The sequence below is a fragment of the Myotis davidii genome, unplaced genomic scaffold (genome assembly GCF_000327345.1).
Source record: "Myotis davidii unplaced genomic scaffold, ASM32734v1 scaffold1471, whole genome shotgun sequence".
Classification (NCBI taxonomy): Eukaryota; Metazoa; Chordata; class Mammalia; order Chiroptera; family Vespertilionidae; genus Myotis; species Myotis davidii.
The window spans coordinates 757,633-782,753 of record NW_006284003.1 but is presented as its reverse complement, the minus strand read 5'-3'; the positions used below and the strand labels follow the sequence as shown (position 1 = coordinate 782,753).

At 36.7% G+C, this 25,121-nt stretch overlaps 1 protein-coding gene across 3 annotated transcripts in view; it reads right to left on the bottom strand.

The window, feature by feature from the left end:
• Positions 1–25,121, bottom strand: part of NFIB (nuclear factor I/B) — a 228,158-nt gene that overhangs the window by 35,786 nt on the left and 167,251 nt on the right. For all 3 annotated transcript variants that reach the window (XM_006754228.2, XM_006754230.2, XM_015568157.1), the window contains exons 7-8: positions 6,566–6,700; positions 4,085–4,269 (exon numbers count right to left, since the gene is read on the bottom strand). In XM_006754228.2, coding sequence (XP_006754291.1) covers positions 4,085–4,269; positions 6,566–6,700 — 320 coding nt within the window. The remainder of the gene's footprint in view (positions 1–4,084; positions 4,270–6,565; positions 6,701–25,121) is intronic.

The following is a 25,121-nucleotide window of genomic DNA, read 5'->3' as shown; positions in this document are numbered from 1 at the left end:
GTTAGGCTACAAAACAAAAACAGAATGCCGGGTGAAACAATCCAAAAGGCAGTCACGGTGTCCAACAACGGCACTCAGCACACTCGGCCGAGTGGACCCTGCACACTGTTGTGTCATCGCCACACACGCCCTCCAAGTCTGCGTCCACGAGGTCGGTCCATGGTTAGTAGTAACACGAAGCAGCAGCATTTAAAAGAAAGTCTTCACTTCCAAGCACTTTATGTAGGTTAACTGTCTTTACAACACTCCCGAGAGCTAGGTAGAACTGACCTTGCTTTGGCAGTCCGGGAAGCTCAAGTTGAGACTTCCCATGCTTAGCCCAAGGCTGACCCGGAAGTCCTTACCGAGCTAGTGCAAATCAGAACAGTGCTTCTCTGCCCCTCATCTTCTACACTAAGTCGGTTTGGGCTTCCAGAACACAATCTTCACCTAAATAATACTATCACTGATACAAGGAAGACAAGAATATCTAGGCTAACAAACACATCAAACTGAGTAATTTCTATCATGTATAGTCAAGGCCCATTCTTCTGCATACAAAACCTCTAGTTCTTGCTCACACACAGTTACACTCAGACACACACACACACACACACACACACACACGCGCGCGCACACACACACCAGGCAATTGAGATTCTAGGATCTCCACTCAACTTTTGATGATTTACAAAAATACAAGCAGGTAGAATGATATTTAGAGCATTTAAAATTTCAGATCCACACAATGATATAAAATGCTGAGCTAGGTCTAGCCTTGTACCTTCAAATAAAAGATTTCCATAGTAAATTAAAATGCGCTGAAGTCAAGCAGAGGTGGCAACCAAATATACTCTTGTTATTTGAGTTACTCTTCCATTGTTGGGCATGGAGAGTTACACAAAACATGTATTGTTGACATTTGTGGGAATTAACTGAGAAAATCCCCAGGGCAATGACAGAAAAGATATTATTATCTGCGCTTTAGCCCTGGGTACAAAAATAGTATCTGTGGCAGAAGACAAAATCCTAAAGGTACACTATTTGAAGAAATACTTGGATGTATTTTTCTAGACAGAGAATGCTATTTTTAATTAACATTCATTTTGGAATTCTCCACTGCATAGTATACGTAACAATTTGCTATGAGGTTATTCTCTACAAATAGCTAGTCTTAATAATCTGTACTGCTAAAAGCAAAGAAAGCAATGAAGCAGAATATTTATCTAAATACCTGCACGTAAGTTACAAGTAGACGTTTTAGAGAAAAAGAGGAATAGCTCAAAACATTTAAATACTGGAACTCAGAGACATGAACTGAGTTGGATGGCTTCGGTTGGATTCCTCAGAGGTCATATTGTTTATTCCACACAAAAAATGAACTCGAATATCCTGACTATTCATCATGAGTAATTTTAAGTATTTAACTTTGTGTCAGGAAAACTGACCATAGTTTCCCCCCTACGAAAGCCGATGAGACATATATTTAAACTAATTTTATTTAAAATATTCCATTAAATAGCATGACTGTCTCACTCTAATTGGTGCAGCAGCGATGTAATTAACCCCCAAATTGCTATGGGGAGGACAGGGCGTCTCAGTAGCTTGACTTAAAACCAGTGCAGTGTTGGAAGGTACTCAGATGGAGGACATGACGACAGGTGAACAAGTACTCCTTTTTTCTTTCATTTTTAGAGCTACAAAGGTTAATATCAAGAGTCTATTTTGAAATGTAAATTAACTGGTTTTGAGATGGAGTTAAACATCAAAGCAGATATAATGTCCCTTCGAAAAAAATCTGCTGTTTATTATAAAGATCCATTTTTCCTTTCAAGGGGAAAGTATGTTTCTAGAGCCGACCGTCAACTTCTGGTATTCTGAACACTGCAAAAGCCTGCTTTCTGTATCTCCCTCCAGAAAGAACAGTCTCATTTTATCACTGCTGGTACTTTCAGTGCTAAAAAGCATTTCTGGATACTGCGTTCACCAGCCCAGTTGGGCAGTACCTACTTGAGAGCAAGGAACAGAAGAATGACAATAAGGTCAAGGGAAAGCTGTGACAGCATACATCACCTTGCCCATTCTGCAAGCTCTGTCTCCTGAAGTTCAATTGACAGGAACCAACAGATGTTTCATTTAAAAATTATAGTAAAAGCGACAAAGAAAGAATTCCCAAGCCAACACAGTCAGCTTTCTAAAACTTCGGGTTAGAAGAATGAGAGGGTTATTTCTTTTCAATCTTCTACTAGTTCAAACAGATAAAGCTAGACTATAAAGCTTTTCTTTTAATGCCGCTAATAGATGAACTTTCATACTGTAGATATGAAAAGACATCTCATCTGAAGATGAACTTGAACAGCATTAGGAAAGGATTATCCTACTTAGTCCACTGCTCCTATTATACAAAATCCTGAGAGGGTTTTTTTGTTGTTGTTGTTAATTGAGATGAGAGTAAGATGCTTCTCTTAGAAGCTGGATCTTTACCTTGAAAATATGAAGAAAAACTGAGAACAATAAAGGCAGATTATCACCTAAAATGCTCTCTTAACTTATAAAGAAATTGAAATATACGTAAAACAAGCACTGAATAATTAAAGAAATGCGTGACACTAAGGGCCTGATTTTAATTTGCATAATTTTTCCCCTAACAGCGCCTAATTAAGACATCAGTTTAAAAAAAAAAATCCAATGGAACTCTAAGATTTTCCACACTGAATTAACGTTAAGGACTTTTAATGGATGTCTTAATTAGACTTTGTTATTCATGGAAATTCTACACAAATTAAAATCAGACCTTATGTGCACTGTTCCCAGCTGAGTCTAGCAGAAGGCTCTATGGAACTGAGACTTTGGATCCATGCTCTAACAGTAAATTTTATTTCTGAACTAATATACTAAGATCCCACTGTGTTACTTAGTAAGTAGTATGACCATCATTAAAAGTGCCACAGGATTTGGACATTTTCTTCTAAAATACAAATAGTTTAACTTCAAATTTAAAATTTGAGAATGGTATACGTAGCTTAATATTATTAGACAATGGAGATAAAAGAACAGGTAACTTTTTAAGTAACCCCAATGGTGCTGGTCATGTTCTTATTCAAAATAAAACATTAAGAAAGGAACATTTTGCTTCATTTTAACCATTAAATTAACTCTAAAAATATTTTAGATCTTTCTTTGTTAAATATAAATCAATATGCACATCCTACTGAGTGGCATTTTAAGATTTGGACAGGATATTTAAGCATTAATAACAGGATGCTTATGAAAATCCCTCAGAGCATTAAAAGGTATAATAAGGAGTCTTCAGGGTAAAGCAGCAAAGCTAAACACCAGACCATATGATCAGCATCGCATTACAGATTTGGGATATTGCGATTATTGACAGACCCAGCTTTGGCACAAAGACTGTTTACTTGACTGTGGAAAATGTTCTTATACCAAATTTCTATGAAGCAACTGCTCATAGAAGAAACCACATGTTTAGGAAGTGAGGAAGGCACATGAGTCACTACACTCATACAATGAATCCCTAAAACCACTGCACAATGTTTACAAAAAAAAAAAAAAGACACTTCTGGTAATGTCACTCATTATTAAATGCAGTCGTGTCTGTGCAAAGAATATTCAAGTAGTCATCAAACACTGAGGATGTTTACATTACCAAAGCTTATTTTAATACCTAATAGTTAGTCTATGAATACAACTGTAAGTTCTTTTGTGTGTGTTTATTTTAGCGCATACCTTGCTCCTGCCTGGAATAAGCACTTTGTCTCTGTGTCAAGCCAGGTATTTCAGAGGTGTGAACTCCAGCTCAGAGCTTGTCAATGTGCTTTCTGCATAAGCTTTCTCTTCAGTCAATAAAAATCCCAAAACATCAAACCAAAAACATCTTCACAAATGTGCCCCTTTGGAGCAACACACTTCCTACCTGTCATTCAGCCACCTTTAAATAAAAACTTATTGCATCACCAAGACACTTCCTGGAGATGGATTGCAAAAGCTTGTCGTTCTGCCAGACATAACTGTCCGGGTAAGCACCACGTCTTAGACCTGCTCCATCTCCCTTAGGCTCTAAACTTAGTTCCTCTCTCATTTTTACCTGGCTGGTTTGCGGACTGGATGGGTCATAAGAAGGTACATAGTTCTTCAGAGTATCCTGAGGATTCAGGTGGGGAGGATATCTGATTGTTGGATGAGAAAAGTAGCTCGATGGGGCTGGAGGGAGAATAGCTTGTGTTGGAAATGGCAACGGTGAGGGTGGAGGCGGAGTTCGAGTTGAGATGACTGTAGAAGATAGAAAAGGAAAGACAGACTCGTTAGCTGTTTTCTTTAATGCTCCGTAGTGATCCTAAAGAATGCTGTGAAACGATAAAAATGATAGCTGTTCATTTCCCCACCACGATTTAACCAAACTCTCCTAAAATAGCAGTTAGTCTTTTATTCTGAATGCCAATACTGCTAAGCATACACAGACAGAACCCTCACTATAGGGAATTAACAATCTTGCTTTCTAGATCTATGAATGATAGATCTAGAAGTTTCTCTTTCATAGGTTAAGTCAATACTTCATAAAACATTTCTTTAAGCAAAGTTATTCCCCATGAGAGAACAATTTTGGTTAGGAAGTCTTTGTCTTATATAAGTCCAGACCAAGTCACAGCATCAATTAGAGGGCAAGGGACCCACAATTTTCTACCAAAATTCAAAACAGAAGTGTAATCCAATTGTGAATGCAAACTTTCTCTATGCATCCTAGCTCGTAGTTGACTAAAATGAAAACCCATAATTAATAAACAATTATGTCTTGAATAATGACTCAATCATTGTATAAGTACTTCTGAATATTTGAATATAGAGCCTGGGAACTCTTTCGCCTAATAAAAATGTTTCTTTCATAACCAAAAGAAGCCCTATACTTTAAATATTTTTCTTCCCACTCTAATTTTTACAACATGTAGCTTAAAATATATTAAGATAAGACCAAGACTAAGACCCACAGAAATGTGAATTTATACTTTCATAGAGACATAAATTTACCCATAAATCACATATTTTATAAAGGGAAATAATATGTAAAACATGCAATGTGGGCCATGTTTAACTGTACTGTAACTTTTCAACATTAGTATGACCACAATTTATTGTTTAGCTTCTGAAATATAAGCCTTAAGTTTGAAAAATGGGAAAAGAATATAATCGCATGATCATTATCTCTATAACGTTGAGGGAAACAATCACGTAAATACAAATTAAGAGTACCAACCAGTATAATGTATGTAGAAGTGAAGATTAAATATCTGTTTCTATTTAATATTTCAATCCAAACCATAGGAAATCACATATGAAAAATGTTTAGTGTTTTATGAGACAATGTACCAAACAATATGAAAAAATAAATTCTTTCCATGACCTATAAATGAAAATCATCTGGAATAAATTACCTCTGACTTTGTAATTATGTGCAAAAAAAATTTTTAAAAAGGACGTTTTAAGGGATATTGCTTATCTTCCCCAGTAATGTCCAGGGCACTCAGAAGCTTCTACATTGTTGTTACAATGAAGGTTACTGGGCCTAACCACAGACCTTCTAGAGAAGGATTTTCAAGGGGGAGGCACCAAAAAGGGCACTGAAACAAGGGCCTGTGTAATCTTCCCACACACCAAAGTCTGAGCACCCTCCACCAAAGGGAAGCATTGCAGAGAATATGTACATAGTTCCTAAAACTCCTCATTAAAGTATCACTTTAAGAAGTATATGTAAGTATACTTTCACTTTTGAAAGTATAATGTAAGGAAATGCACCTAAATTAGACTGGACATCTTCTCACTTCATGTCGAAGTGCTCTTAATCTCAGCTCGGTTTAACCATGGTCTCCACTCACATCTGTCCACAAACTTGAAGGCCATTGCTTATTTATATTGATTATTATTTATATCTCATTTTTAATACTAAAGGTGATTTAATATTAACTGGTCCTTAAAGTGCAGATATAAAATATTGGATTACTTTTCCTATTTAAATTAGGAAGTCTTTAAATTAGATGTAACATCAAGTGTATTAACTCACAGAGTCTGTGCATATGCAATAATTGTCAAAGTATCTCTTCTATTTTTCCTGATTAGTTTCATTCACAAATAAATAAATACTGACTCTCATGTAGAAAAATAATATATAGAGAAATAGCATCTGTACTTCTTAATGCCTCTGAAAATACTAGAAACTCAGCAACAAATTGAAATCACATCTTTTTCTTGGTAAAATACATACAATTAAGACCGAACCTGAAGCTATCGTGAAGGTAACCATGTATCCCATATTTTCTAATTTCTTGTCATTATAGTCTTTCCAATAAAGGCAAGCGACAGATACTTAGATAAATGTTATTTAACTGTATGGCTTAGACCATCTTTCCTCACATATTGATAAGAAAAAAAAAATGATTGGATTATGACCCTCCCTCTTTTGGTTGAGAAAACATGGCCACCACATGGCTATAATAAAACACTGGGCTCCATCCCTGAGGGTTTGGGGTTCTGCAAATAAAAGAGAGGCTTCTCCTCTATGCTTGAAACTCCTCACCACTGTGTGCAACTCCAGGTATCCCGGGGTGATGGTGCTGGGGGAAAGTGCTCAACCTTGGGGAAGAATCTTGTGGAGATGTAGAGCTGAACAATGGCTTTTCAGGCTTCTTCATAGTAGTCGGAGACGACATATCTGCAAAGGAAGAGGGGAAACCCACGCGTTAGGACTTTCTTAAGCTACAAGGCTCATCTTAACACAAAAGATCTAACTCCCAACATGTTATTGTTTTTGTGAGTTTGGCTCTTTCACAAAGTATACATTGAGGGTCAAAGGTCCTGTTATGTTGGAGCTTTGGGATATGTGTCAGAAACTAGCTCCATGGCCTCCTTAGAGTTATCACCAGGGTGACTCCTACTCGTAAGCAAATCTTGAACTTCTGAAAAACTAAAGATCATGTTTCCATTGGCCCCATGGTTCACTTCAAGGTCTTTTTTAACCTCAGCATTTTATTCTTAGATTTATACGATTCAGGGGTTTGTCTTTTCACTTGCTGACTACACTGTGGAAAAAATAGAGGCAAACCTGGTGCAAATGTGAGAAACAACCTTTGGGTGCACTGGTAAGTATATTATTGATTTAACATCTTTTATGGAAAACTCATTACTTGTATAGCAAAAAAAAAAATCCTTCATTTGCTCATTCTGCAAATATTTATTGGGTTCCTCTCTTTGCCAAGTAAAGCAAGGATGTTAAGGGGGGGAAAAGCAATGGCTGTTGGAGGGATACTCAGTGTCCATGGAGAGAAAAATGAAAGGAAAGAAACGGTGGTCAGCAGTTCAGAGGGAGTCAGTGAGTTGAGAGCAGAGGTGTGTGGTGCTTGTGACTACTTCTCCAGCCTCCCTGCACAGGGCAGTGATCACCTGAGCCTCCCCAGCTTAGAAAACGCACCCCAGTGGCACCAGGCTTAAAATGTGGGTGAGGCCCAACCGGAGTGGCTCAGTGTTTGAGCATTGACCTATGAACCAGGAGGTCACAGCTCGATTCCAGGTCAGGGTGCATGCCCGAGTTGTGGGCTCGATTCCCGGGGGGTGGGGGGTGGGGGGGTCATGTAGGAAGTAACTGATCAATGATTCTCTCATTATTGATGTTTCTATCTCTCCCTCTCCCTTCCCTCTGAAATCAATAAAAACATTTTTTTAAATGTGGATGGGGATGACATTCTCAGAGAGAAGCAATGTTCCGAGGAAGGGGGCCATAAAACATGCAAGGAGTACAAAGAGTCTGTGGGGTGAAGTACAGAGATGAAGGAAGGAAGCGAGCTGCTGGCAAGACCCACATGCTAAGGGGCCATGGATTTTGTATATAAATGTCTGAAATGCTTACCCTGATGAGGGAAAGCTATTAATGGGTGAGCTATGATCACATTGAGGGCTTAGAGCAATCTGTCCAGAAACTACATGGAGAATGAATTAGCCAAAATGGAGATAGCAATCATGGAGACCGTGTAAGAAGATAGATTAATTAATATTTCCATTCATAAATATTTATTGAAGGACTAATTCATTCCAGACACTGTGCTAGTTGCTGAGGATCTAATAGTAGAAACTGAGTAGATTCTACTATTAGTGAGGGGCTACGGATGAGTGAAGCAGAATTACAGAACAGTGTAAAAGGTGCCATATTAGGAGAAGTATTCAGGGATGCATTCATTCAATCACTCACTCATTCCACAGATATTTAATGCTGCCCAAAGTCAGATCTTGAAAACTTGAAATTAGAGTGGCGACAGAGCTAATGCCATAGATCAGCTATTTTCAATCCATGTGCCTCAAGTATTGTTAAAAGATGCAATACCTGACTATTTAGTCAGGGGCACTGACCTCTTTTCCCTCAGATTGTCAAATGAAAAATGACAACAACCAATACAACGGGAGCCATACCGTGTGAATGAATCAAAACTACATATACCAACTTTTTTTTGTCAGATAGACAAAAAAATAATTTGGTGTGCTGAGGAATTTTAGTAATTAGCTTATGTGTGCCACGAGATGAAAAAGTTTGAAAATCGCTGTCATAGATAATGAAACAGAATTAACCCAATTTAATTAATAACTGGTGTAGAAGATCATCATCTTAGGTGAATGAAAATTACATTATGCATTTAATTAAATTAAGGAATTCAAGAGAAAACTCCAGTTGGTCAGAGATATGGGTCCTGTTTTCAATACCTGGAATAGTGTTGATTTTTATCAACATTATAAATTTACAGTAAAATATTCTAAAAATCATATAAGTTATAAAACTTATACTTTTATTATCAAAAATTTCAATACATACACAGTAGAATAGTAATGGATACTCATGTAGTCACCATCACTTCAATTAGCAACTCATAGCCAATCTTATTTTACCTTTACCCCATGTATCTCCTCCCCCTGTATTACTTTAAAGCAATTCCTTGGGATCGTATAATTTCACCTATAAATATTTCAGTTTGTATCTCTAAAAAAATAAACTTTTATTAAAAGAAAAACCCCCCAAATTTCATCACATATTATATATTCATATAATATGCACTTTTAATTAATACATTTTTTTCATGAAAGAAAGAGACTACATGGTATGTACTATTAGTATAAGAAACTAATATCATATGTTTTATCATTTGAAAAATTACCTAAACTCTGGTACAAACATCTAATAAAGTTAAATACGTGTTTTTAGCACACTGGAAGTTAAAGAATGGATGTGCTGCTGGAAGTTAAAGTGTGGATGCGCTACTGTGAAAACAGCAGCAATCACAGTCTACAAAAACTGATGGGTGCACTTGTAGCCATAAGCTACAACCTGTGACTAGCTGGCTGTCACTAACCTATTAGAACTTTGAAGAGAAAGTGAACCTTTTCTTATATCTGAGTTAAAAAATAAAAAATGACAACAACCAATACAACAGTAGCCATACCGTGTGAATGAATCAAAACTACATATACCAACAACAAAAAGAAATTGTTAATGAAACTATAGCAATTAAGTGCTGTTACAAAAAAAGGGAGAAAATTTAAAAATCATTTAAAAATAAAGAAATTTTATTTCAGCTAACTTACTTTCAAAATGCCAAAAATAGCTATGTGGTTTTAAAAGGTAACACTACAAAAATATGCGTTTTGACCAGATCGAAGGTAATCATAGGCATATACACTGTTTGAGGTTGAATAACCTCCATTTCATCCCTTTACTTTATGTATAGAAGATGTAATAAGTTTCACTCCCAAATTTTTATTTAAAATTAACTTTTAGAAAAAAAAAAAAACCCTGGTAACTTTCTATTGTTTTACCTGTGCTTAAATAAACATTTCAAATAAAATGAATTTATGTAAATCAGTTTCTAGACTCCCTCATGTAAATAATAAAGCATTCACTCTATATCTTGGTCCCTTGTGTAAATAATAAAGCATTTTCTGTACATTTAAAAACAATTAAATATGACCAAAGCTTGGGAAGCGGGTAAGTTTCATTTCAGTTATGTCATTTCTGGAGAAGATCAAGCAAAGCTATTGCTACTGTAACTCTATCAGAATTTTTATTAAACCCAGCCAAATTCGCATATGTACTAGTATCTTTTCATAAAGGGCACATAAACCAAGGGTGTTTGTACAGGAATTTAATATTGGTGGATATGTAATTTTTGAAAAATAAAGCCTTCATGTTTTCTTAGTCAAAATGATACACTTTGTTATATTAAGTAATTATGACAGGTCAATTTATATTTCTGGTTCTCTTTTCGGCATGCACCTTCATGTTCAGAACATATAGGAAAATTATAGAGGTGAATGCAGCAGAAACAGAATAAAAGTCATTCTCCATGTGTAAAAGGGTCTACGGATCATCTCCTCCTTAAACAAAAAAATGAACTTGCCATAATAAAAATAATTATGAGAAGGTCCACTGGCCAGACTGAAACAATTTTTAAAAACCAATAGAGAATGATAGTATTAGAAAGTAGGCTTAACTGCCTTTGTTTCCCCATTAAATAAAATTAATTTGGAGCCCATTAGTCAGTAAAGATATACTGGTGCACAGAACGTTCAAGTCACTATGCTAAGTACTTCGGAGGACACAAATTAAACCCTCCCCTCAACGAAAAAAAAAAAAAAACTTTCTGGGCAGAAGAGGGAAAATAAAAGGTCAATTATCTGAGAGAAATATGGGTAGAGTTTCTAGCTATTACATTTTAATCATAAATCAAACCAGTATTGTTTTGATTTTAATTTTATTTTGAATGTCTGCAGTCTAATAGACCTCATGCCAAACTGAAAAATGATATCGTTTCTATTTTTAATGCACTCATATGCTATAGGAAAAAATGTTTGAGGAATAAATATATAGGACAGAGGGTTTAAGTGACCTTTCTGTGAAGAAAAACAAATGTCATGCTTTCCACAATCCATTGTCCCCTGAACAGGAAGAATAATACATAAAAAGATTAGGTTGAAAATAAGTTGGATAATAATGAAGCTGAATAATATATAAATATATAATACGTTGAATAATAACAAATACATTATAATGTATAAGTTGAATAATACATGAAATAAGGAAGCTGAAAGAGAGGCAAGATGATAAGAAAAAGATTAGCTGGTGCATCTGCTGGTGGGAAGGAGGCAGGAGTTACTGGTGGCTGATGGGAAAGAAGCAAAGGCCAGTTGAGGGCTTGAAATCAGAGAAAGAAATTTAATATGATTTAGAAAGTAACAATTTATAAATGAATTCATTTTAGAAAAAAACATGTTCCAAAAGCTGTATTTTGTTCTGTCTTTGCAGCTCCCACTAGGCCGTGTGTACTTGGCTGAGTCAAGAATTTTCTTCCAACTCCCCTCCCAGGTTTTCCTCATCATGGTTCATTATAGACACAGTTACTGAAATCCTCTCCTTCAAATTATCTTCCTCATTTTAAGATCTACCATGGCACTGCATTTTTTTAAAATACATTTTTATTGACTTCAGAGAGGAAGGGAGAGAGAGAAACAGACAGAGAGAGAAAGAGAGAGAGAGAGAAACATCAGTGATGAGAGATAATCATTGATCGGCTGCCTCCTGCACGCCCCACACTGGGGACTGAGCACTCGATCCAGGCATGTTCCCTGACTGGGAATAGAACCGTGAGCTCCTGGTTCATAGGTCGATGCTCAACCACTGAGCCACGCCAGCCAGGCAGCACCACATTTTATGTAAGTTTTTCCTCATTGTTCCATATTACTTAAACTTTAGCTAAACAAATTTGCTTATGACCTCCTGGGGGAGGAAGGAACCAAGAGGAATGTGCTTCTAACTCTGCCCCTTTCCTTGCATATGACATTCCCTCCAGCTAAAAATTATATGTCTCTTTACCCTCTTATTTTAGCTATAAAACAATATTTTATCCTCTGAACCAACACGACTCATTTTCTCCGTAAGTAATCCTTCCTAGGAACTTGGGAGGTTCTAGGTCTCAGGAATGATCTTGTGTTTGTGTCTTACATCACTCGATGGCATTTATAAAGTTGACTAATGCTTGATCCTACAGAAGATAATTTTATCAAAGACACAAACATATGTGCATGCTGGCAGAACAGGCTAAGAACATGGAAAGAATTTTTAGAAATCCAGGATTGAAAGAAGATAGAATAGGTAGAGCACACTCGGTGTCTAGACAGTTTAGTTTAGAATCTCTTGCATGTTGATGAGGCTGCACGGCAGAATGGTAACTAGTAATGTAGGATGAGTGAAATAACCATGGTCAATATATGTTAAAATGCATGTTGCGTGAATAGATACCACCAGACGAGAAATCACTGCATGGAAAGCAGAGAGAAAACAAAATCAGTCCGTGCGTTTCTAATAAGTGTGACAAACTGTGGAGAAGCATGAAGTTCAAGATGTGAAATAAGACCACCTGCTCCTTTCCTGGTGATGCTCACAGTTCAGCAGAGAGGATAGACGTTAAATATAAAAACGCATGAAATAATTGCAAGCATGATAATATTAGAGTACAGAAAGAATTCTTCTTAATGACAGAAGAGGAGAAAGGCTACTCTTAAAAAAAGAAACATTTACACTGATAGTATTCATTTTCAGTGCCTACACCTATACTTAGATTTATAATTAAAAAATCAGGGATGGCTTTAGAAACCAACTGTACAGTTCAACGCATAATAAAAAATCACCATGCAAGAAAAAGTTCAACTAGGCTCCTCATATAAGCTGAGCTGATTCGTTTAGACTGAAGCACACCTTTAAAAAAGTGTTTTGCAAAATCAAATTACCACGTCATTTTTCCTAGCTCTACTATAATTTTTTTGGCACTGTGATTTATATACATCCTAAGCCCTGATGTGTCATGCATCTCACAGCATCACTTCAAAGAGATCAAGGCTGAAGCAAAAAAAAAAAAAAAATAGTGAGATCGACTCATCTCCCAACAAGGTAATCGCATCTACAAAGGAAGAGAGTGTCTGTGAAGCTCAGCTATGCACCCGGCGCATCGGCAGCTTGCACAAATGGTGCTCCAGATGTATATCTGTTCGAGTCAGCCCAAGGCAACAATTTTGATCAATTCTAATGTGATAAAATGCTGCAGGGAAAGGGTGCAGAAACGTGTTTACGTCAGCCCTTAATTAAACTGTTGTTCACTTCCAAAGAACCTTAGGAAACACTAATGAGACATGAGTTTTGGCAATTTCTTCATCAAAGCAAAGACCCCTTCCTCAGTCTGTAGCAGGCTGTCATCCGAGTCGCTCCCGGGATAAATGTCACATGGCACCCCAGTCGGTTAGACACCTGTTAGGAGACCTTCACTGAAGTCAACTAGTGATTGAGGGCAAGCTCAAACAGCCACCTTAACACCTGCCTGCCTGGGACACCTGCTTGTTTTTAACATAGAGCAGGGCAATATGTTAGCTTTTTCAATATGCTTGAATAGATTAAGGTTACAAATTGCATTTCTATAGACTATCCATAAAAAATACATCATTTTCTTTTTTCTCAAATTTCTATTCTTCACTGCAATGACACTTACGGTACACAGCTATTTCAAATCAATCATGTAGGAGCACACAAGAATTCTTGAATTTTTGGAAGCCATTAGTTTTAGCATAGCTTAACAATAAATTAAAATATATGAACTGGGCCATTCCTGTGATTTGGAAAATGTGTTTTTATCTGTTTAACAAAGAAGCGAATTGCCTCCACATGTTATAAAGTTCAATCCTTTTACATATGTCTTACTTGTCTTTCTTATTTACATGCCATACAGGTAAGCAAGTCTAAATGAACCCTTACACGTACAAGCCACCATTTGCCGGCTTCTCTTACTTTTCCAGTTCTTTAGAGAATTTTTTTTATTACGAAGTGCTTAAAAAGCTATAATCACAGTTTAGAATACTTTCTTTCCTCTTGACATCATCAAGCTGCTTACAAGACGTCACAGGATTCATTTTGGCAGAAGAAAGCTCAGGGTGCAATGAAAACAGTAGGGGAACTTCTGCGACCTTTGCCCCTTCAGTGGGAGCATGATATAGACCAAGGAGCAAAAGTGCACATGTGAGAACATTTAGCAGAGAGACAGACCAGTGACTGGGATTTGACAAGAATATATCATATTGACTAGTCTTACTAAGTTAATACCTCTTCTAGTTTCCGAGGTTTCTTTCTTTTACAGACGTTTTAGATTTTTGATAGTTTTAAAAAGTTTTACAGATTTACAAAAAGTCTGGACGTAGAAGAGTTCTTCAGAGACAGAGACCAAACTCATTGTTGGATGATGGCAACGGTGGTCAGCACATCCATTACCTCCCTGAGCCTCTGCCAAGCAACACAAAACACTGAGAGCGAAAACCAAACTTCAGCTGAGCTGGGGAGTCTCTGCTTTCCATTAAAATGTTGCCGTGGAAGCTTGAAGACAACATGAAAAATGACTGGATATCTGCATAAAATAATAATACTATTTATAATAACGGAGACGCTACCAAATCTAGTGTGCAGGACGAGTTCAAGAGCTAGACATCTGATACTTTTGCTTCAGGCCATAAATCCCGAATCTGTCCGGAGACAAGGGAACAGCTTGGGCCCTGTGCCCAGAGGACACGGAGAAGGCAGGGGAGATGCTCCGCCAGCTGAATGCTAAAAGGGACCATGGTTTCCCTTCTTCTGTTTTTGCCTTGCCGTACGTCTTGAGGAGGGGGAAGTTTAAATGTTTACATCAACTTTACATAAACATTATGCAAAACACGACAATGATCAAGCCTAGAAGGTCCCAGCCCAAAGCTTTGCTTCATTTATTTCTATTGGTGTCCCTGTGGGGAACCACACTGATCCTTAAGGTGAACAAGTTTTGTGGACAGATAAAGGACTGATGGTGGGGAAACGCTCTGAGGGAGTGGGTCCTGGAGGAGGAAGGAAATAGACCCCATAGGCCAGTGATGGCGAACCTATGACACGCGTGTCAAAGGTGACACACGAACTCATTTTTTTGGTTGATTTTTCTTTGTTAAATGGCATTTACATATATAAAATAAATATCAAAAATATAAGTCTTTGTTTTACTATGGTTGCAAATATCAAAAAATTTCTATATGTGACACAGCACCAGAGTTAAGTTTAGGGTTTTTAAAAATGCTGACACGCCGAGCTCAAAAGGTTCGCCATCACTGACACAGGCTATACCTTTCCTAGAAAGCTTTGCACCATCCCTAAGGCGGTGCTGTCTTCATTTCCTTCATAGTAAGATGGAGTAGTCCTGGTTCATGGGGAGAAATGATGTGGTATGATGCCCAGTGGTTAAATGAAATATAAAATGAAGAAAAAGAGGCACATGAGCAGATTCACAAGACCATGGAGACACTGTTATTTAAATACTAGAGGCCCGGTGCATGAAAACCCATGCACTGCGGGGGGGGGGGTCCCTCAGCTCGGCCTGCCCCCTCTCACAGTCTGGGAGCCCTCAGGGATGTCCTACTGACAGCTTAGGCCTGCTACCCCTGGCTGATCAGGGGAAGGCACCGTCCCCATCACCCCCTCACTGCTGCTGCCTCTGGCCTCCCTCTGTGGGAGGTGACCCGGCGATCAGGGAACGCGCCGCCGCCATCACGCCTCTGCTGCTGCCACTGCCAGCCATGCAGCTGCTTGAGCCTTGGTCCTCACAGCCACCACGGTTTGCCTGAGCCTTGGCCTGGCCCTCGTTGCATGAGCCTCAGGTCCTGGGCAGCGGCAGCCACCATCAGCGGCTTGCCTGAGCCTCAGGCAGCTGTTGCGGCTTTGTCCAGAAGGACACAGCATAAAGTCCCCGCCCACAGGCACATGCCTAGCCGAGCACTCAGCCCTGCCCACCCACAAGCACTCGCCATGCAAGCAGCCTCCCACTGATTGGACGTTAGGGTGTGATGGTGTGATGACCATTAGCATATTGGCTCTTTATTATATAGGAGGATATTTTGGGGAACATATTTCAAAATTATTTACAGAGCCATGTGCTACATTTAACTATTATAGGTAAACTACTCAGGCTCTGCTAGTGGGAATGTAAATTGATAAGACCTTGTGGGTTCTGTGCCAATACTTAGCAAAAGCCTTATAAATGGCTATAACATTTAACTCAGTAATTCTACAGTAGGAATGCATTTATTCCTTTAAAAAAAATGTCACTGAGCATCTACTGATGACTTCGTGCCAGGCAGTATGCTAGGTACCGGGGAGAGAGAATAGCTAGGGCATAGAAATAGATAGAAATAAAATAATCACATTTAAGCACAAAGATCTGCATCATACAAAAACTTGGAAACTAGTTAAACATCTGTGCACAAAGTAGACTTTTAAAAACCTATAATATAGCCAAAGAGTGGCATAGTATGCAGTCATTGTAAAGTGGAAATTGAATGACATGGAAAAATGCTATTACATTGTAAATGAAAGAAAAAAAAAGAAAGTAATTTACAAACAGCATATATCACATAAGCCCAATTTAGTGCAAAAATACTCATAAGAAATTCATAAAAAAACACATCGAAAATAGACTAGCATATAATATAGTCAATTATTAACAGAAGTTATCTCCATGTTATTGGTTTAGAGGTAATTTTTATTTTCTTCTTTACATTTCATAGTTTGCTCTTCCAAATCCCCCACAAAAAATCTTACTTTACATTAAAAAAGTGCAAAATATATATTTTATGGGAAGAAAATAGAATCTTATAAATAGTTCCCAATGATGGGTGGACAATACTGGACCTTCTTACTGTGTCCAACATTACACTTTAAGAAAAAAAATACCTCCATTGGTCTTAGGCATTGGATGTTGCCAAAATATAAAATGAAATACTTAAATGTAATATTTGCAATTTAATTGGCTAACACCAAAAATGTATTTTTGAGAATACAAGTGAAGAAGAGAATATCTGAAATCTGTTTCTAAGGACTCTTCTAGATGTAAAATGTTATGATAGTACTAGAGGCCTGGTGCATGAATTCATGCACGGGTGGGGTCCAGCCACCCTGCCCCAATTGGGGCCAATTGGGGGTGGGGCCACCTGAGAGGAGGGGCCTCAGGCAGCTGGCTGGCCGGCCCCGCCACCTGATTGAACTCCCAGTCAAAGGGGCAATTTGCATATTAGCCTTTTATTATATAGGATGGCAAATGAGACTTAGTCCTTTCTACACACTCCAAGTTAACAAAAAACTCTGAATGTTACAAGACATATGGACTTAATCCCTCTACAGTAGCTTGATGATGCCAGATGATTAAGAAAATAATTAGCTGCTATGTTAAGAAAGTATCTCTATATATACATATATACACACACTTATCATACTCTAAAATAATTAGAAAAAGAGCAGCCTATATTAGAAGGGGATAAAAGACCTTCAATTAGAGTTCTCAACCTTTTTGACAAAATGAAATCAGTTCTTTTTAAAAGAAGAAAATGTAGTTGTCTTCATGTTAAAAATAAAAATTCTTGCTTTATCATTGAATTATTTAATCTAACCTATACTTAAGCATACTGCTGTATTCTTCAACAACTAGAAACATTTTGTCATAGTTTTAAGTGTGTATTCCAAACCAGGCACAGTAAGTGGCAGGTTACTACAAGTCTCTACTCTACTATCACATTTCTATAAAAAAAAAAGTCTCCAGGCTACACCTACACCCAATACAAAGTTAAATCTCAAACCCCTTTGAAGCTTACAAACACCTTCCTTGAGACATTAAAAGAACAAGTTTTTTTAAAAAACAACAACCTTGAATAACTAAGAACAGTGTTAAAAAAAAAAAAGTGAATACTGAATAGGTGAGAACTGCTTTTTAGAAACACTTCAAAATGCTTTAGCCCATTAAGAATTTTATTTTAACAAATTCAGAAAACCTACTTTAAAAGGAGGAAAAACACCAAACAATTATGTAGGATTTGGAGTATATTTTAGTCTCATATTAAATACTGGCATAGGTAAATAGCTTCTATTCCCTGAGCCTCTAGGGAAAACCTCTTGGCTATAGAGGCTTCTTAGTGTTAAGCATCTGAGAGCCATGGACTATAAAATAAAATCAATACCGTAACCTTAACTGTAAAAGTCAGAAAGATACTGGAAGAGTTCTAATTTAACAAGATTACAGATGAGTTTTGAGAGGAGAACATTTGGGGAAAAGCCATGCATTTAGAAACATTTATGCTACAAGACATCTCAAGGTCTGTTGGTACTAATGCTGTTATTATCTACACTGGTATGGTTAGGGTGGATTTAACTGATGTGTTACTTTAGTGGATTTACAGTAAAGTCCTAGAAATGATCTGGAACTTATTTCAAAGAAAATCATTAAACTGAGGTGGTAAACTAATTGCTTGGGAGCTATTATGATTTGATGTGGTTTAGTGTGGTAGCGGGGCGAACAATCATGAAAATGTTAAGGTTGTCAGTTCAGCAGCTCAATGTAAATATGATTACTCTGTACAATATTCCATTTCTCTTAATGGAAAAGTAGTCAAAACTGGTATAAATGGTAGTGTTTAAGTTCAACCTAAATCTATATTTTTCCTCTAACAAATGTAAATGAAGAAAATAGAACATTCTGTCAATGAAATTACTCTGATGGCATATTTATTATCCTAATGGCTTTGAAAATCGTGAAACTGATCAGTAACAAAACCTCTATTTAGTAATGGACCAATTACATTTGTGAGATAATGTCAATGAAACAGAATATTGTCACAGGATAATGGTCTCCTATTGCTACATCCCTAGTCATTTAGAGAAAATAAATGTGGCCGTCTGGCTGAGTCATTTATTTTCAAAGTAGGAGACACTGATCCCATAACAAGGTTCTGTTATAATAACTCAATTTCTATCAATCATTTCTTCTACCAGAGTCGCGCAAGACAGGACATGTTATTTGTAAGAATTGTGCATTCCTCAGGTATAAGGCAAAACATATGGTGCCTGCAAGCACATAAACAGCCCAATTATTGTGTTATTCTAAGACAATATTTAAAATAAACATTTACAAATAATTTAGAATGTGAAAAACGTTCTGAATTTTCAAAAAGATCCATGTTAATGAAAGCTTAAAGAATCAAGTCCTAAAGACCTACAAATCTTTGCCTCATATGAAATCCTGAATACTGGAACATGAAAGAACCTTAGTAGCCAACTTTGTTATTTTACAGGTGAGAAAATTCACAGGTTACTGAAATTAAGTGATTTCTCTAAGGCCACACCAGCATTTACAGTTTTCTGCTCACCATTATAGTGCTTTAGGCATAAGGCAAAATATCAGAACCAATTTTTATACTTTGGCATACACATTGCTCATTTTAAACTGGATGTATATACATATCACTAGTAAAGACAATCTAGACTTTAGGGTTTTTTATTAACAACATCACTAAATAGAAAATAAATTCTTAACCCGAGTCTAGCCAAAGGACTGCACTCATGAATCCCTGGAGTCTGTGGACTCCTCAGAGATTATGTGCATTTATCTCTATTGAAGTACCACATATTAGAAAAACACTGTAATACAGGTTTAGTCACTAGTTTGCAAAACCATAAACATAACATCATGAGGACTTGCTTGGAAGGCAGTATATGTAGTAATAATGAACATGGGGTTTGGTTCCCAGTCTACCTCTCCTACTTATTGGCAGTGTGATCTATATCAAATTTCTCAATCACTGTAGTGATCAGTTTAATGGATGGGTAAAATGTGTTTTTTACATAGGGATTAAAAGCAAAAAGTATATGTAAAGTTTTAACCCAGTCAAAGGTAGCCACAAATGGCAGGAGGGTCTAGTTTTCCTCATTTATATATATGTTTGCTGAAAAAAATTTAATGTATGTGGTTTTGTCAATAAATAAATGATTTAGGAAAAGGAGTTAATATAAATATGGTTAATATAGAAAAAATTAATATAACTTTCATAGGTTAAAAAGAGACTGAAATACAAATATGATATGTAACCCATTTCAGATCCTCATTTTAACAAAACAACCTATAAGATATCCTGGGTAATTTGAACATGGATTATATATTAGATGATATTAGGGAATTGTTTTTATATTTGTTAAATTGATAATGGTATTGGGGCTGTCATTTTTTTAAAGTCACCATCTGATATACTAATTATTTACAAGTAAATCTCTAGGATTTACTTTAAAATACTTTTAAAAAAACTGGGAGATATGAAAGCAACAAGATCAGCAAAATATTGGTAACAGTTCAAGCTGGGACATGGAGGTTCGCATTATGCTTCTCCCTACTTTTGACATTTTCCACAACAAAAGGCTTTTTAAAAATCATGCTTAAACATCCACTTCAAACCAGCCGTTCTCCACATTTATCCATTAAAGCCACTCACATCTCCAACATTTTTAGAAGAAAATACACGTTAGCATCTCAAAATCCTGACAGTTCTTCCAGAATCCTGAAAACTCACGGATTCATCCCTACTCTCCCATTCTAGTTCTATAAGCTGTAAGGAAATCTTCTATGAAGCCGCTTAGGAAAACTGTCCACCTGCCACGATTTACTAAGCAGCGGTCAAGTTCTCCTTGCCCATTTATCCCTACATAGGGGAGGCTACATATCGAGTCTCTAGGTGGATGGTAGGAAAAAAATCAGCTTTAAAAGAGCAGAACTAGGCTCTGCTATTAATGACCTGGACACTGGATGGGACAGCTCTCTCAACCTTCCACTGCTTAGCTATAAAACCAACCATTTCATCTACACCTCGCGAAAGGGTCTAATAATCTGTGTTCTAGCCCTAACAGCTCAATTTCTTCTTGTATATGTTATTGGCAATATAATAGTAGCTTTCTAAACTACTTCAACATAAACTTCAACATGAAATCGATGCATAAAAGGATTCACGACAAAACCGTTTACTGCTCCAAGAAACTGCCTGGCGCACTAAGCTAGTGAAGTCTTCCTTGGGGTCCCCACTTTCCTCCTTTAGGCTGTGTTCCATCCATCTAGAGACCCAGCATTAAATAGCAAGTTGTTTTGTGTATATTTTTGTGACCATTATAATGACCCCTCCTGGTTTTTCTGCAAATGCCGTCATTTCAAATCACTGAAGTCCCAGCCCGCAGATAGAGTATAACTTTCCCCTATGAAGCAGTATTGGCCCTTCTAAAATGGACACAGGCTCGCCCCCCACAAAAGGCTCTTCTTCACTAGGGTACATGAAAGGAGCATGAACAACTATGAATCGGTACACAAAGTGAGGCATTCTGATGACAGCCTTCACCCACAGCTTGGCGTTTTCCTTTTGGTTAGGGAGATGCTGGCGCTGTGATGTCCCCTACAGCGGTGTCGCTGAAGGGAATGGAATGCATGTGGCAGAGGTGTCCCTGGAGCCTGCTCTCCGATGGCATCATGGGCCACGGCGGTTCACTGTAAGCTCTGTCACACGTCTAAGTTCTTGACTTTTCATGTTTTCAATAATAAGAAGCTAACCCCCCTATCCCCCGCCCCCCAAAAAAGCTTGACTATTGTGCTTAACCGTTCAATTCCAACCATCTCTGCACATTTATCCATCAAAAGCACTTGTGTGTCTCATCTTGCCTGGTTCAAAACGTGATATTTAATCCCTGTGATACAGAGTCTAGGAATGTGAGGAATTGTTGGTGTTCTATCTGGTCCCCGAAGGGAACTTAAAAATTCTTCCAGGAAGATTACTAAGCTGTTTGCCTTGCCATTTTCTAGAACTTCATTTAATATTAATGATTCCCAGATAGTAGTTATTCAACTGTTTGTGAAAGCTGCCCATTCGCCCAGCTCTCACAGCTCTAGAGAAATCTTGAGACGATATCGTTTTTCAGACTGTAATGTGGGCGAGAGCACTGTTTTCCAAAGCTTGAACCTAAAGATTCTTGGATGGGGGGGAAAAAAAGGTTCTGAAGTCACAAACTTAATGAACACACTGTCGATGTTCACTCCTGGACATTCATATCCACAGCACACAATAGTATATAAAATATTGTACGAATTCATTCATTTTTAAAAAGTTGAAATTTTTGTTAATGTGGAATTTTTCAAATTTAGTTGAGTGTTCCTGTATCTAGCATATCTATTACTATTCTGTAAACTGCTGGTCTCTGATTCCAATTCTATGAATATGCTACGGCACTCCTACTCACTGTTATTTATTTCCTATACAACTGATTGATATCATGACACAAGCCGGCATTAATACTGTCTAGCCTCCAATGTTCCCTTGAGGTCTTTGGCTTAATTCACTGGATATTTAATACTATATTCTTACAAAACAATTATAAAGTCTAAATTAAAACGTAGCACAAGATTTAAGACTATCTCACAAATGAGAACATTTGCAAAATGGTCAAAATTAATTCCATGGGCTTGGAAATGTATTAAAACTTCACAAAGACGAGCTGTAGAGACTTATTATTTCTCTGACAGAAGTGTAATTTTTTAGTGTTATTTTCTAGTACCTAAAGCAACCAAAACATGATGCCTAAATATTGCCTATCAAGAGTCCAGTATACATTTTTAAACTCCTTTTTTAAAAAAAAGAAAATAAGGTTTCATTGATTTTTAGGGAGAGAGATAGAAACATCAATGAGAGAGAAATATCATCGATCGGCTGCCTCCTGCACGCACCCCTTATGGGGATCGAGCCCACAACCACCCATGTGCCCTGACTGGGAATTGAACCATTGACCCTTTGGTTCCTGGGTCTACACTCAACCTCTGAGCCACACCAGCCAAACTAAACTCCTTTTAAAACTGTAATTACATCAATATTAGTTTTTGTTCACATACCAATTGTGGATTTCTGTGTAAAGAGTTACTTATCCTAGTGCTTAAGGATACTCTAGTTTTTAGGCATGGAGACAAGCCCCCTCATTAACTGGTTTATATTATTTATCCTCTGTGAACCACCATTTTTCATAACAGTAAAAATTTATATTTTTGTTTAGCAGGTTGAGGGCTGAAATTTTAATTTATTCAGATTTGTGTGACCAATGCCTAGAAAAATCCCTGGCGAATAATAGGCATTTGATAAATGTTAATTGAGCCCAATTATCTTAAATCCTCAGTGTGTAGAAGTTAATAAAATATGACTCCAAAAAATCATTTTGAATTTACATTTTATCTAAGATTACAAATTGTTTAAATACTGGTCAGGCTGAGAAGCTGCTAAAATTTCCATTTAAAAACCCCAGCTGTATATTCCAAATATATTTACCCTATCACTAACTGTCTTTTAAATAGTGTTTTAGGAGTTTTATATTCAGACATAGAAGAATCAGTGACTATTAGAATGGCAGTGGCAAAGTGACAGTGATAAAGAATTGTTGCAAGTTTTCAAGCACAATTATTAGCATCATTAGCCTGTTAAATTCCTGGGAATTAAAATACAACTACATTTAGCCCCTTGAAAGTAACTTAAATTAGAGAAGAAAACAAGACCTGCCTCTTTATTCTCTCTCTGTTATCAGAAGTTGCAAAAATGGCTCTAATGATTTTGAGACAAGTACATCCACTAGGAAATGTCTCTGAGTTGACGCTGGTGGAAAAAATTAAGGTAGACAAGAACGCAGATGACATTTCTTCTGATGTAAGAACTGAAGTAAGAGAAATTTTCAACGTGCATGTTGAAAAGCTAACCGCGTTTTATTCATTTAACCATTAAAATCTAAATGATGAAAAGCAGTATCCACAAAAAAAGTTTTCAACAGATGTAAAAACAGCTCAAATTTTAATACTGGGGAAGTCACAGAGGATGAAACAAAAAATAACAAAATAAAATTACAGAATTTGGAAAAGGAATGTAACAGTGTCTATATAATCCTTGTTAGTGGGCCAGTTTTCTTTTTTCTCTTTTCTTCCCTTCTCTATGCATAAAAGAACATAAAATAAAAATATAAATATTACATAATGTAGATGCTGACAAATTTAATTTCCATTGCTACTCACCAGGAAAAATTTTAGCAAATTATGTAGATTCTTACCCAATGTTTAACACTATTAAATAGTGGTTAGTTTTAAAATATTTGTGTCTATGTTCTGAAAAATTAAAAATTATAATTCTTTTATATTCAGGAAATTGTAACTTTTGTGTTTTGAAAAGAAAAAGAATAGACTTAATTATGTTTGTGATATACTAAAATGAAAATATTATTTCCACTAAATTATTAAAAATTACATGAACAGTTAACATTGCATGAATCTAGGTTTCATATGAAAATTTTGCCTAACTCCTCTTAGAAATGGTCATATCACATCCTTTATTTTTGCCTACTTGAAGTAAGCCTCAATGGTTTAGGTTAGGGTTTCAGATTATAAGTAGAGTGTCACAAATAGTCCATAATTTTATTTTTAATTCTCACATTTCAAAAATCAGTTTTGCTAAGGGCTATGGCAAGAATAGATTTTAATGCAAAGTTAACACAGCAGAATAAAGCATACCCAGGAAATAATTAATAGCAAAATTTAAATATTCCTGCCAATTACAAACACAAGCACATTTTACTCAACTAATAAGTAGTTACTGAGTACCAATTAGAGCAGGGCTTTGTGGGAGAAACAAGTATAAGACATGCACTAAAGCCATTACAAATATTGAGTGGTACTCAATACGCCCTTTAGAAAATTCCGTTCATGGCAGACAAGTGTTTCTAAAGAACATTTGAAGACGGACAAGAACAACCATGGGGCATTTTACTTTGAAAATGTAAAAAAAAAGCAATTTTCTAAGAACAAAAGGACTGCATTTGGCTTAGCAAATTTATAAAGATAGTACTGTACTGCCCTCATTTTTTCATTGTGGTTGAAGTCTTCTTTCCACAATGGCTTATTGTGTACATTACAAAGTCTCCAGGCTCTTCAGAATGAAAGTGACAGAGGTTTATTTTTTAAGCCCACTTGAGAATGGATGATTCTTCCTTACTCTTAATATAATATGCCTTCACAGACTTCTCCAATAATTCTAGTCATCTTGACAAAATAAAATCACCAAGACAATACGATGGTTTTACAAAGAGAAAGAGAATGACAGTTTCCCTTCTACTTTTCAAGAACGTTTTATAATATGATTTGAGATTGGCTTGATTTAAAAGGCAG